The 15,086-nt window shown below is 50.4% G+C and overlaps 1 protein-coding gene across 1 annotated transcript in view; it reads right to left on the bottom strand.

Moving 5' to 3' along the window:
• Positions 1–2,378: 2,378 nt before the first annotated feature.
• LOC119977422 (ras GTPase-activating protein 3-like) overlaps positions 2,379–15,086 on the bottom strand; it is a 38,513-nt gene continuing 25,805 nt past the window's right edge. The window contains exons 8-13 of the mRNA XM_038818306.1: positions 12,843–12,949; positions 10,188–10,270; positions 7,899–8,107; positions 6,568–6,671; positions 5,872–6,055; positions 2,379–4,113 (exon numbers count right to left, since the gene is read on the bottom strand). Of these exons, the coding sequence (XP_038674234.1) occupies positions 4,038–4,113; positions 5,872–6,055; positions 6,568–6,671; positions 7,899–8,107; positions 10,188–10,270; positions 12,843–12,949 (763 nt within the window). The 3' untranslated portion in view covers positions 2,379–4,037. The remainder of the gene's footprint in view (positions 4,114–5,871; positions 6,056–6,567; positions 6,672–7,898; positions 8,108–10,187; positions 10,271–12,842; positions 12,950–15,086) is intronic.

The following is a 15,086-nucleotide window of genomic DNA, read 5'->3' as shown; positions in this document are numbered from 1 at the left end:
GGGCGGTGAGGGAGTTGCCGCTGAGGGGGTGCGGTGGGGGTGACGGAGTTCTCGCTGAGGGGGTGCGGTGGGCGGTGAGGGAGTTACCGCTGAGGGGGTGCGGTGGGGGTGAGGGGGTGCGGTGGGGGGTGATGGAGTTGCCGCTGAGGGGGTGTGGTGGGGGGTGATGGAGTTGCCGCTGAGGGGGTGCGGTGGGCGGTGACGGAGTTGCCGCTGAGGGGGTGCGGTGGGGGTGATGGAGTTACCGCTGAGGGGGTGCGGTGGGGGTGATGGAGTTGCCGCTGAGGGAGTGCGGTGGGTGGTGACGGAGTTGCCGCTGAGGGGGTGCGGTGGGGGTGACGGAGTTCTCGCTGAGGGGGTGCGGTGGGCGGTGAGGGAGTTGCCGCTGAGGGGGTGCGGTGGGTGGTGACCGAGTTCTCGCTGAGGGGGTGCGGTGGGTGGTGACGGAGTTGCCGCTGAGTGGGTGCGGTGGGGGTGACGGAGTTGCCGCTGAGGGGGTGCGGTGGGCGGTGACGGAGTTGCCGCTGAGGGGGTGCGGTGGGTGGTGACGGAGTTGCCGCTGAGGGGGTGCGGTGGGTGGTGAGGGGGTGCGGTGGGTGGTGACGGAGTTGCCGCTAAGGGGGTGCGGTGGGGGTGACGGAGTTGCCGCTGAGGGGGTGCGGTGGGCGGTGACGGAGTTGCCGCTGAGGGGGTGCGGTGGGTGGGAGGGGTGCGGGGTGGTGACGGAGTTGCCGCTGAGGGGGTGCGGTGGGGGTGACGGAGTTGCCGCTGAGGGGGTGCGGTGGGCGGTGACGGAGTTGCCGCTGAGGGGGTGCGGTGGGTGGTGAGGGGGTGATGGAGTTACCGCTGAGGGGGTGCGGTGGGGGTGATGGAGTTGCCGCTGAGGGGGTGCAGTGGGTGGTGACGGAGTTGCCGCTGAGGGGGTGCGGTGGGTGGTGATGGAGTTGCCGCTGAGGGGGTGCGGTGGGTGGTGATGGAGTTGCTGCTGAGGGGGTGCGGTGGGTGGTGACGGAGTTGCCGCTGAGGGGGTGCGGTGGGTGGTGAGGGGGTGCGGTGGGGGTGACGGAGTTGCCGTTGAGGGGGTGCGGTGGGTGGTGACGGAGTTGCCGCTGAGGGGGTGCGGTGGGGGTGATGGAGTTGCTGCTGAGGGGGTGCGGTGGGCGGTGACGGAGTTGCCGCTGAGGGGGTGCGGTGGGGGTGACGGAGTTGCCGCTGAGGGGGTGCGGTGGGTGGTGACGGAGTTGCCGCTGAGGGGGTGCGGTGGGGGTGACGGAGTTCTCGCTGAGGGGGTGCGGTGGGCGCTGAGGGGGTGCGGTGGTGGTGATGGAGTTGCCGCTGAGGGGGTGCAGTGGGTGGTGACGGAGTTGCCACTGAGGGGGTGCAGTGGGTGGTGACGGAGTTGCCGCTGAGGGGGTGCGGTGGGTGGTGACCGAGTTCTCGCTGAGGGGGTGCGGTGGGGGTGACGGAGTTGCTGCTGAGGGGGTGCGGTGGGTGGTGACGAGTTGCCGCTGAGGGGGTGCGGTGGGGGTGACGGAGTTGCTGCTGAGGGGGTGCGGTGGGTGGTGACCGAGTTCTCGCTGAGGGGGTGCGGTGGGTGGTGACCGAGTTCTCGCTGAGGGGGTGCAGTGGGGGTGACGGAGTTGCCGCTGAGGGGGTGCAGTGGGGGTGACGGAGTTGCCGCTGAGGGGGTGCAGTGGGTGGTGACGAGTTGCCGCTGAGGGGGTGCGGTGGGTGGTGACCGAGTTCTCGCTGAGGGGGTGCGGTGGGTGGTGACCGAGTTCTCGCTGAGGGGGTGCAGTGGGTGGTGACGGAGTTGCCGCTGAGGGGGTGCGGTGGGTGGTGACGAATTGCCACTCTGATTGAGTTACCATTTTTTTGGATGAGGCGTTCGGAGGATGTAGAAAGGTCAGATATTCCTACTTTGAAGAAGAGCAGGTCCAATGTTCTGAATAATAGTTATCCCGCAACCAACAGTATAAAAACATTATCTGGTCATTTATCTCATTGCTGTGTGTGGGATCTTGCTGTGCACGAGTTTGCTCTCAGATTGCAACAGTGACTACACTTCCAGGGCACTTCACAGACTGTAAGGCACTATGGGATGTCCTGGAAGGCACTAGATAAATTGTTTTGTTTTTAATTACCAATTGTAGTTGTACAATGTCAAGCTCACTTGAAGAGTCTGGGGAAAGGGGCTAAGATATTTGGAACTGTTTTATGGTGAATTCTCACCCAAGTTAATTTCCCGGCCTGGGTAGTACAGAATTCACTCTCTGACTTGTCCTCGTTCTTACACTTCCCTATTTACAATCCCACTTACCCCCCCTCAACCCTCGAGAACATTTCACCCAGTCTTGTCAAAAACATGAACAGACAGCTGTTTAAAAACTTGTGACTTTATTTTGGCAGTTAAAAATGCAAGGTGTCCGATTAGTAAAGGGTTAAGTTACAAGCATTGGAGGAGAAACTGTTCGGCTGGCAGGTCTAATGGACACTCTCCATGGAATTAAACCGTTTTCCGTTTCAGTGTTCAGGATTCCGATTACGATACAATTTATTCAACATTTCTCTAAGACATGATAAACCAATTCTACTGGGAGAGTACTTCTCTTAAAAACAGATACATACTAACGGACAACTTCTCGCAGCGTCTCAGCAATTCTATTACCTATAATTGTGGTTGTATTTTCGTCCCTTTAGATAAAAATGTGCGAATGCAAATGAAGATTAAAGTCCTACTTTCTGTTAAAATTGAAGCAGGAGGCATGGGTCAGTAAATATTCCACAGCAGGATTCCGGGGCTCCAGACTCTATATCTGTCATTAGTAATGCCCCTCACCCTGTATGAACCATGTTTTGTATCCCTGATACTGGATACACCAATGTGAGATTACACAGGCTGCTTCAGTCATTGTCCTGTGCCAGGTTGATGTCCAGGCAGTCCACTCCTGTGCACACTGACGGTACGGCATTCCAATCCATTAAATGAGTGGATTCTCAAGCTGCACACACCATACGACAGGAAATGGCACAGAAGAGGCTTTTCCCAGCTGCAGTGACACAGATTAACAGCTGATGGGGCAACATGCATCAGGACGCGAAGCCCTCACATACTCACACCCAGGAGCCTGCCCAAGGGCATTGGAATGACTGGCACTCACACCCAGGAGCCTGCCCAAGGGCACTGGAATGACTGGCACTCACACCCAGGAGCCTGCCCAAGGGCACTGGAATGACTGGCACTCACACCCAGGAGCCTGCCCAAGGGCACTGGAATGGCTGGCACTCACACCCAGGAGCCTGCCCAAGGGCACTGGAATGACTGGCACCAACTACAGAAGAGGACAGTGCCTGTGAGCTGTGTGGGCTGGACACAGCGACGATGCTAGCCTCCCCCTCCCCCTAGAATCCTCACCCTGAAAGGGAAGAGGAGCCATTTGGGGGTACGGCTGGTCTGTTGTGTAATGGATGCCTTTCAGTGGAGTCTGGGGTGAGAACACAAACAGACGTCGATGTGTCCAAAGGGTAAATTCACAAGGCTTTACTGAGGCACAGGCGCAATCTCCCCTCCTTGGATGGGGCACAGATCAGGAATTAAAACCTTGCACTCGGTCCCGGGCTTCGTCCAATGTCATTCCCAGAGTTTTACCCTTGTCCGTTTTGCAGCTTGAGATTCTGTTACTTCAATACTCAGCAGGTCTCGGATGCAGAATTCTCAGACACTGGAGTTGCTTTGCAGATTGGTTCACTTTCAATGATCATTGAACTGATCACTTCCCCAAAGCAGTTAAAAAATAATTGCCTCAAAGGCAAATGGCAAGTCATGCGTCATCGTCCGATGACAAAAAGTGCACAATGTAACGGTTTGTGAAAACATAGTTAAAATCACGAGGAAAGTGTGTAAGCTGATTGCTCCAAATTTGTACAGGCCATAGGATTTTTTGTGTGTGTTTTCAGTCTGTGGGCACCGAATATCCAGGATTTTCAGGGATAAAGTAATACTCTTGGCATTTCCAGGTCTGTCTGAAGGCTGCTGCTCACACTGAATTGGTTGAAGATCCCGAGCTTTGAGTTACGTAACACTGAAAAGATTTATCACCAATTGGGTGCTCCCTAAAAACAAATAAAATGCACAAATAAATTACCTTTGAAGTACAGTTTGTTACATACATGAAATAATGGGGGTGTTTTCAGAAAGCTTTGTAGATGTTCGGGCAAGTGGATAAGATGGTTAAGATAGTTAAGATGGTTAAGATGGTTAAGATAGCGTATGGGGTTTGTAAATAGGAGGACTGAGTACAAAACAGGAAAATGATGCTCAATGTTTATAATAATAATAATACAATATATTAGGAGACACACACTCAGACGTGGTATTGTGTCCATTTGGGGGCACCACACTTTGGGGAGGATGTCAAGGCCTCCGAGAGGGTGGGCTGGAGGTTTACCAGAAAAGTACCAGGAATAAGGGTCTTCAGTTAATGTGGAGCGATTGGAGAAGCCGGGACTGTTTCTCTTTAGAGCAGAGACGGTGAAGAGGAGATTCAACAGAGGTAATCAAAATCAGGAGCGGCTTTGATGGAGCAAATAAGGAGAAACTGGTTCCACCGACAGGAGGGTAGGTAACCACAGTCATGCAGATTGAAAGTGATCTCCAAAGAAATTGGAGGCAAAATCAGGAAACCTTTGTTTATTGCGCAGTAAGCTGTGATCGGGAAGGCGCTGTCTGAAAGGCCGGTGGAAGCAGATTCAATAATAATTTAATTATTATTAATCCCTTTCAAAAGGGAATCCGGTAAAGACTTGAAAAGGAAAAACAAGGGCGGGTCTGTGGACAAAGAGTAAGAGAGTGGAACAAATTGGATGGCACAAATACGATGGGCTGAATGGCCTCCTGTGCTATATCATTCTCTGATTCTATCCATTCTTTGATGACAATCAGCAGGATTTTCCCGTCTTGCCAGTGGTCCACCTGGTCACGGGCAGTACACAATATATGGAGAGTGACAGTATCATCCTGGGCTGCACGGAGAGTGACAGTATCATCCTGGGCTGCACGGGGACATTTGGGGAGTGGTCACATTGTCCTGGGCAGGATGGGGACATGTGGGGAGTGGCCACATTGCCCTGGGCGGCACGGGGAGTGGCCACATTGCCCTGGGCGGCACGGGGACATGTGGGGAGTGGTAACATTGTCCTGGGCTGCACGGGGAGTGGTCACATTGCCCTGGGCAGGATGGGGACATGTGGGGAGTGGTCACATTGTCCTGGGCAGGATGGGGACATTTGGGGAGTGACCACCTTGTCCTGGGCTGCACGGGGAGTGGTCACATTGCCCTGGGCAGGACGGGGACATTTGGGGAGTGGTCACATTGCCCTGGGCAGGACGGGGACATTTGGGGAGTGGTCACATTGTCCTGGGCAGGATGGGGACATTTGGGGAGTGGCCACATTTCCCTGGGCTGCACGGGGACATTTGGGGAGTGACCACCTTGTCCTGGGCTGCACGGGGAGTGGTCACATTGTCCTGGGCTGCACGGGGAGTGGTCACATTGCCCTGGGCAGGATGGGGACATTTGGGGAGTGGTCACCTTGTCCTGGGCTGCACGGGGAGTGGTCACATTGTCCTGGGCAGGATGGGGACATTTGGGGAGTGGTTTCTCTCTCCTTCTGTCGGCCCGCAATGATTAGTGCCACTGTGTAATCAGAAAATCACGGCCAAAGTATTGACAGCACAGAAGCAGGCCATTCAGCCCAAATTACCCATGCTGGTGTTTAAACTGCACACTAACCTCCTCCCACACTATCTATTTTAAGACATTTTAAAGGTTATTGGAGGAAGGAATAATTTGAGTAAAACGTAACACTTACTGGCTGCCATACTTGGTCCTCTGAGATTTATTCTTCGTATATTGAGCATGTTCTGACTCCAGGGTGTGGACTGCAGCTAGAATCTGTTTTGACACTTTATACGTCTCCTGAGGGTCATCGATAATGAACGATGAATATTCATCCTGCTCTGGGCCGTCATACACCGACCTGCTACCACACGCCTCTGAGAACATGTGAAATAGAGGGTGGTTACATTGAGAAATGGAACAATAACAACAATTTGCACCATTAGCTCCATCGTTAACTATGGCACCATTAACACAGTGTTAATATCCTCGGGCATTATCAAATTGTCACTGAGCCCAGACAAGGAGATATTGAGACAAATGAGTAAAACCTTGGTCAGTCTTGTATCTACACCTCAGAGGCTGCAGCGGTTCGAGAAGGCAGCTCACCACCACCTTCTGAAGGGCAACTAGGGATGGGCAATAAATGCTGGCCTAGATAAATGCAGAAGGCAATGGCTAACCACAGCCATACTACTCCAAGCATAATCATGGAGCAATCCAATGGACGTCCATGTTGACCAAAGCCCTCTTCGGGATTGGTAGCTGGATGAGGAGGAGGATGCTCCTCCAGTCCTAATGTTCCAACCCACCAGCCTCGGCTGATCATTCTCCTCCATCTCTTGCATTAGTGTAATAACATAACTTTAAGAGTCTTTATATACTTCACCTTGCATCTTCTCCAACTTGGTCCTGTAGTTGTTGTAGAGTGAGTAAATATGCTCAGTTTCCCTGTCACCGTCCACATCGAGCTGGATGTTAGCTGGCAAACCGCTGCACAGAACCAGAAACACCAGTTACACCACATCAAATGTTCTTCTTTTTAGTTAATGAAGATTCATTTTGGGAGCAAGAAGCTAAACTTCTAAAAATCATTGCCCTATTGAGCTGGAGCACTGATTCCACGGTCAGGGTATTGGACACAATGCACCAGAGAATCATTGAGGTGATAACAGTGACGGGCAGCTACAGCTGTGAACAAAGACTCAGCAGGGTTGATATTCCTCTGGCTGGAGTGTGTAGAACCAGAGGTCACAGTCTTAAGATAAAGGGTCGGCCATTTTAGGACTGGGATGAGGAGAGGTTTCTTCACTCAGAGGGTTGCCTACCCCAGAGAGCTGTGGACAGCCGCATTATAGAGTCAAGACAAAGCCTGGTAGACCTTTGGGCAGCTGAGGAGCTATAGAATCCCTACAGCGCAGAAAGAGGCCATCTGACCCATCAAGCCTGCACCAACTCTCTCTCGCAACCCCCCCCCCCCCCCCCCCCCCCCCCTATCCCCGGCACCCCACGGAGTCTTTTGGATACTAAGGGGCAATTTAGTGTGGCCAAGTTACCTAACCTGCACAACCTTGGACTGTGGGAGGAAGCCGGAGCAATATGGGGATAGGGCGGGAAGGTGGTGTTGAATTATAAGGTCACCATGATTGTGTTGAATGGCAGAACAGGATCGAGGGTCCGAATGATCCTGTGCAACTCTGAGACGATGACCCCAGAGTGATTTTTATTGAAGCACAGAGAGGTTTAGAAGATGTCTGATAGAGAAATTTTAATAAACTGGGGAAAACTAGTTACACTGGTTAGGGAGTCAGTAAATAGTTGGTATATAGAGGGATATAGATTAGAGTGCTAAGTAAGAAGTTAAGAAAATGTATTTTTCTTGGCAAGGGTGGTGTGGAACATTAGAAACATAAAGGGAAACAGGATCTGGAATTCAGGACTCCCTGTGTACACCATTCAGAAAATCCTTCAAAGGCATTACTGAGACAGCGAAAGCAGACTCACAGAGAGCTCTTTCAAACAGCCAGCACTGAAATGATGGGCTGAATGGCCTTCGTCTGTGCTGCAGGATTCTCTGATTCTTTGCCAATAGAAAGACGGGAATGCTGGAATCCACCTCACCATTTACCCCGGGACCACTCTTCAACTGACACTCCTGCATTTTAACAAACTCTTCATTATAATCCATTTAACACAAGTGCAAAGTGTACCCGCTCTTACCCTGTGCATGGAGTACAGCCCGGTGCCGAGTCTGTACCGGTCTTGCAGCATAGCCAGTGCCCGTTGAGGTAGGCTGAGGGGTGGTACTTTGTCAGTCGCTTTTTGTTACACTGGCTAACTTTAGTCAGGATGTCAATCCAGTCTTTCGCCTCCACACAGTTGTTGGCCTGTATGTACAGGGCTCTTTCTGGCTGAATAACTTGAAACATCTAAATTAAACAGCAGGAAATAATGGTTAAACCTCTGGTTTGGATGAGAATCCGACAACTGTGGGCAGAAATCGCGTTTCTTGATTTTCTGAAACCTTCACTGGTTGATTGTTTTGGAGCCCGATTCTACAGTGAAGGCAGAACACCAATCAGTGATCAGCTACAATTCCCCCAATTTCAGACTCTGGGTTATTTGCCGCTGGTGCCTGGGCACTGCCTTGGGATGAACCAGACTCTTTGCAACCTTGGTGTCCTACTAAATCCTGAGCTCAATTTCTGATCCCATATCCAATCCATCCCCATGACCCCTACCTCCACTTTCATGATCTCCCCCAGGTCTACCTTGTCTCACCTCGTCTGGTTTGAAACCCACATCCCTGCCTTGGTCACCTCTGGATTTAGAACATAGAACATAGAACAGTACAGCACAGAACAGGCCCTTCGGCCCTCGATGTTGTGCCGAGCAATCCCCCCCCCCCAACCTTACTTTTTAGGACACTACGGGCAATTTAGCATGGCCAATCCACCTAACCCGCACATCTTTGGACTGTGGGAGGAAACCGGAGCACCCGGAGGAAACCCACGCACACACGGGGAGGACGTGCAGACTCCGCACAGACAGTGACCCAGCCGGGAACCGAACCTGGGACCCTGGAGCTGTGAAGCATTTATGCTAACCACCATGCTACCCTGCTGCCCCATTTGACTATGGCCATTTTTAATAAGGACACGGGGACTCCGCACCGAGTAAAATAAGAAGCAAAGTTTTATTTACACAAACAATATGTTCACTTCCCAGTAAATCCCTACCGCGTTCCTATCTAGTCAGTGCCTCAGTGTCTTACTGGCCGACCTTATATACACTGGGGTAACTGAGAAATCCTGCCCCTAGTGGCGGAGCCCTTACTCTGCAAGGAGTAAGGGGAAGATAAACATTCCCACCCGTGGGTCCCATGCGGGATATTATACCATCTTCCACACTCCACTAAAACATTGTCTCATGCATTAATCTCCTGCTCTTCCAACACCTCAAAGGTCCTATTCTCCCGTGACCTCTACTTTCTGACCTACATTGCTCGAAACTTGCCTAAATATCAATATTTTCACCCTCGCTTTCAAATACCTCTTTGGCCTTTTTGCCGCCCTCCCCCAACCCCGTAACTCTACACGGGCTCCGCCTTCCTCCAATTATCTTCAGCAGCTCCAATGTTCTTCCTTCCGCCACTGGTGGCCATGACTTCAACTGCCCAGGTTCCAATTTCTGGAATTAGCTCCCCCTAAACCTCTCCACCTCTCTGTCACTCTGTCTCCCTATGTCTCACTAAGACGCTCCTTAAAACCTGCTTCTTTGATCAAGCTCTCTGTCTCCCATCCCAATATCTCCCTCTTTGGTCCAGTGATGATTATTGTCTGATTTACAGTCCTCTGAAACATCCTAGCATGGGATCCTATGTCAAAGGTGCTATTTAAATGCAAGTTATTGTGGCTGTATATCTGGCGTCTTGTTCCTGACTGCTCAATTAACAATCTGCTTCTATTTTTATTTAACTTTAGAGCATCCAATTCATTTTTTTTCCAATTAAGAGGCAATTTAGCGTGGCCGATCCAACTACACCGTACATCTTTGGGTTTGTGGGGTGAGACCCAAGCAGAGATGGGGAGAATGTGCAGACTGCACACAATCTGTTTCTAACCATCCAATCCCAACCTTTCATTGTTTTAACCACTTCTATCCTATTGTCCGTAATCTCCAATTTTGGGCAACAGATTGGTTAGCACTGTTGCTTCACAGCGCCAGGGTGCCAGGTTCGATTGCCCGGCTGGGTCACTGTCTATGCGGAGTCTGCATGTCCTCCCCGTGTCTGCGTGGGTTCCCTCCGGGTGCTCCGGTTTCCTCCCACAAGCCCCGAAAGACGTGCTGTTAGGTGAATTGGACATTCTGAATTTTCCCTCTGTGTACCCGAACAGGCGCCGGGATGTGGCGACTAGGGGCTTTTCACAGTAACTTCACTGCAGTGTTAATGTCAGCCTACTTGTGACACTAATAAAGATTATTATTATTACATTATATTCCACTCACATTTTTCATTTTGAAAGATTCTTCCTCCAGTTTCTCAACTGCAAGGATATTTTCAATAGGAATATTATACAATGATTGGTCACCTGAAAAGGAAAAGATTTATTAACTCAGGTCCTTAGCAACTGAAAACAAAACCTAACTTAGAGCAGCTCATTCACCGGCAAAACCTTCTGGTTAAGTCCATTCAGTAAATCACAATCTAATGGAACAAACTTACAGAGAATCACACAGAATGTCCAGCATAGAAATAGGCCATTCATGCCTCCTCTTACCCCTATCCATCTCACCCTATCACCATATCCTCCCATTCCTTTCTCCCTCCTGTGTTTATCTAGATTCCTCTTACTCTTCACCTGAACCCCTCCCTGTGGGAGTGAGTTCCACATTCTCCCCACTCCCTGTGGGAGCGAGTTCCACATTCTCCCCACTCCCTGTGGGAGTGAGTCCCACATTCTCCCCACTCCCCGTGGGAGCGAGTCCCACATTCTCCCTGCTCCCCGTGGGAGTGAGTCCCACATTCTCCCCATTCCCTGTGGGAGCGAGTCCCACATTCTCCCCACTCCCTGTGGGAGCGAGTTCCACATTCTCCCCACTCCCTGTGGGAGCAAGTCCCACATTCTCCCCACTCTCTATGGGAGCGAGTTCCACATTCTCCCCACTCCCTGTGGGAGTGAGTCCCACATTCTCCCTACTCCCTGTGGGAGCGAGTCCCACATTCTCCCCACTCCCTGTGGGAGCGAGTCCCACATTCTCCCTACTCCCTGTGGGAGCGAGTCCCACATTCTCCCCACTCGCTGTGGGAGCGAGTCCCCCATTCTCCCTACTCCCTGTGGGAGCGAGTCCCACATTCTCCCTACTCCCTGTGGGGGCGGGTCCCACATTCTCCCCACTCCCTGGGGGAGCGAGTCCCACATTCTCCCCACTCCCTGGGGTAGCGAGTCCCACATTCTCCCCGCTCCCTGTGGGGGCGAATCCCCCATTCTCTCCACTCCCTGTGGGAGTGAGACCCACATTCTCCCCACTCCCTGTGGGGGCGAGTCCCCCATTCTCCCCACTCCCTGTGGGAGCGAGTCCCACATTCTCCCCACTCCCTGTGGGAGCGAGTCCCCCATTCTCCCCACTCCCTGTGGGAGCGAGTCCCCCATTCTCCCCACTCCCTGTGGGGGCGAGTCCCACATTCTCCCCACTCCCTGGGTAATGAGGTTTCTCCTGAATTCCCCTTTGGATTTATTAATGATTTTCTTAGATTGAGGGCCTCTATTTTTTCTCTGCGCCACAAGTGGAAACATCTTCTCTCTGTCGGCCCTATTGAACCCCCTCCTAACGCTAAACACTCTGGCTGTCAGTAAGCGAGGCATTTAGGGGTCGTCGTGCATAAATCACAAAAAGGTGGCACGCGCGTTCAGCAGGTAATTGCGAAGGCAAAAGGAATGATGGCCCACATCTCCAAGGGAATAGAGTCTAAAAATAGGGAAGTCCTGCTAAAATTATACTAGTTAGACCTCAGCTGGAATACTGTGAACAGTTATGGTCCATAAAGATATACCGGCGTTGGAGGCAGTCCAGAGGAGGTTCACTAGGTTGACCCTGGGTATGGAGGGATTTTCTTATGAGGAGAGGTTGAGTAGATTGGGCCTGTGCTCAGAGTTTAGAGGCGACCTTATTGAGACATACAAGATTCTGAGGGGGGGGTTTGACAGGGGAGATGCTGAGTGGTTGTTGCCCCTTGTGGGAGAGTCTAGGACCTGAGGGTAGAATCTGGGTAAAGGGCCACCCATTAAAGACAGAGATGAGGAGGCATTTAGTCTCTTAGAGGGAGGTGAATCTGTGGAATTCTTTACCGCAGAGTGCTGTGGAGACTGGGTCATTAAGCATGTTCAAGGCGGCAGCATGGAGACGCAGTGGTTAGCACTGCTGTCTCACGGCGTCGAGGTCCCAGGTTCGATCCCGGCTCTGGGTCACTGTCTGTGTGGAGTTTGCACATTCTCCCCGTGTCTGCGTGGGCTTCACCCCCACAACCCAAAGATTGTGCAGGGTAGGTGGATTGGCCACGCTAAATTGCCCCTTAATTGGAAAAAATGAACTGGGTACTCTAAATTTTTTTTTAAAAGTATGTTCATGGCTGAGATACAGATTTGTAATCAGTGAGGGAATCATGGGTTATGGTGATATGGTGGGAAAGTGGAGTTGAGGATTATCAGTCACGTTCTCAAGGTATAGCAAAGCAGACTCAATGGGCCAAGTGGCCCACTTCTGCTCCTACATCTTATGGTCTTATAGAAGAGTATGGCAAACGATGGCAGCGGCAGAGGTGCCTGAGGGGTGGCAATGAAGTCAGCAGGTTGGGGGAGGGGCACCATGCCAGATAATCTCCAGCGGTGAATTCCATTGTTCGGTAGGAAGGCCAAGATTCCAACCAACGTGAAATTAGCAGTTTGCAGGTGAAGGGAGAGTGGTTGTCTAGATGACCAACAATATAACTAAAGAAAGTGTTTGTTTGATTAATAAAAGGGGAAGGCCCTCAGTGTGGGAGATCAACATCCAACTGGGAGGAACACACAGTCAGGAGGGGGAACAGAGCAAGTGGAACATTGCTGACAGTGTGTGGTCCTCGCAGGTCAGTAGCCTGCTGAGGAACATCATGCGGCAGGTCACCTTTGTGCTTGTGGTAGGTGAACTCGTGGTTGGTGAGGCGGAACCATCGCTTCTTAAAGTTCTTGATGCCAAAACGATTTCTCCCTTGGGCTCTCTTGATCATAAACCTAAAGGAAAAGCAGACTCGAAACGTTAGCTCCCTTCCCTCTCCACAGATGCTGTCAGACCGGCTCAGATTGTCCAGTATCCGCAGTAATTTGCTTTTTATTTTACTCAAAAGAGACTTGAGAGTTAATGATCCGTGAACTGCTATAAAAAAATCAAAGCAAGCCCTCCTTTGAAAGAGACTACAGCTGTCAATCAAAAGGCTTGTAAAAGTTAATGGACCAGGAAATTGAATGTAAATAATGCAGTTCAAAGTTTTTAAGCATCTCAGCAATCCCAGAGGCTTGTAAAGGTTAATGTGGGCATGAAATATAATGTGAATAAAGCACTTCAAAGCCTTTGAAGACAACTGAGAGAAAACTTTCACCGTCAACCTGGAAGCTCTCTGAAATAGACATGCTGGGAGAGAGACCAAAGCTTTTCAAAGTAAGATTTTATAAAAATCCCTGTCTTGGAATGACATATTGCTTTGCATCTCGCACACATCAAGACAAACACAAGAATACCAAATTTCAAACAATCACAAGAATTTGTATCACAGGAGAAAAGATGCTGATTGATGCTGTCGAGTATAAAGCAAAAAGCTTCAGCAAAACATCTCTATTTTCAGCGATATTCAATCTTGGAAAGTAATTAAATCCACAGCCTTGATATGATTATTTCAAAAAAGAAATTTAGAGTACCTAATTATTTTGTTTCCAATTAAGGGGCAATTTAGCATGGCCAAACCACCTACCCTGCACATCTTTGGGTTGTGGGGGTGAGACCCACACAGACACGGGGAGAATGTGCAAACCCCACACGGGCAGTGACCCAGAGCCGGGATCGAACCCGGGTCCTCAGCATCATAGACAGCAGTGCTAGCCACTGTGCCATGTGCTGCCCTTGGTGTGATTATTTATTTAAATTGTATAAAGTAAAACCAACTGTCCCTAATTATTCAATGTTGCTATCCTCATCACGAATAAATCCCAAATGTTTCACTCTTTCGTTAAAATTGATCATTTTACAAATATGTATAAATACAACTAGTTCTGGACGAGGCAGAAACAGCCGTCTGTTCAAACCGGGTTGATTAACTCTGGGACAATGCTCACAGACCTCCTTACTGAACATGCAGAGTCAGTGTGATCATTCTGTGAACCAAGTCTCCTGTTACTCTCAGTCATGAGGTAATAACAGAACGGGGGTCAGGATTCTTTCTGATTGGCTAATCTGCCATTTACATCACTGTATCTGCTACACCAGGACACAGAATGGGGCGGAGAATCGACCAATCTCTTTCTAAAGTTTAAACACAGGCCACTTTATCACCAATATTAACTCCATCTCAGAATTTGCCAACAGATCGGAACAGGGCGTTGCGAATATTTCTGGAATTCCGTATGCTGTGTTGTATAAACGATTCCTTCATCGCCACTGGGTCAAAATCCTGGAACTCCCTCCCTAACAGCGCCGGGGGTGCACCTACACCACAGGGACTGCAGCTGTTCAAGAAGACGGTTCTACCCCACCTTTAGGGTTGAGTAATAAATGCTGACCTTGGCAGCTGCAGCCACCTCCCATCAATGACTTTAAAAAAAAAGTTGTACCCTGAATGCTCTGCAGTTTGAGAAAGAAGTCTGCATGCTTGGCACCTTCTGTTAGGGTTTGGTCGGGTAAGTGAGGCTAACGTCACCATCAGGTATACGCTGATCACCAATATAGCACAACCTTTGGGGAACGCAGAGGCTGGGATTTCCACAATCTGTGACTTCACTTACTGCCTAATTGCCAGTTTACTCAATGCCACAGAACAGCAGGATTCTGAGCTGCTAACGGTGGAAGTGAAGGTCAAGCTTCAATTTCCAGACCTTTAATCTAACAGGCTTTACAAATTAACCTGCAGGTCATCCTCGAAACGTGAAAGACTCCGAGGAGACTCGACAGGGTGGATGTGGAGAGGATGTTTCCCCTTGTGGGGGAATTTAGAACCGGGGGGGGGGGGGGGGTCATTATTTAAAAATAAGGGGGCACCCATTTAAGATGAGGAGAACTAGGCAACCAAACCTTTCCGGAGTGAAATTAGGAAGAATGGTTACATGCAAAGGGTGGTGGAAGTTCAGAATTCTCTTCCAAAGTAGCTTTAAAACTGAGATT

This window comes from Scyliorhinus canicula, chromosome 14 (genome assembly GCF_902713615.1).
Source record: "Scyliorhinus canicula chromosome 14, sScyCan1.1, whole genome shotgun sequence".
NCBI classification, from domain to species: domain Eukaryota; kingdom Metazoa; phylum Chordata; class Chondrichthyes; order Carcharhiniformes; family Scyliorhinidae; genus Scyliorhinus; species Scyliorhinus canicula.
The sequence above is the reverse complement of the archived record's forward strand: the minus strand, read 5'-3'. Positions and strand labels throughout refer to the sequence as shown.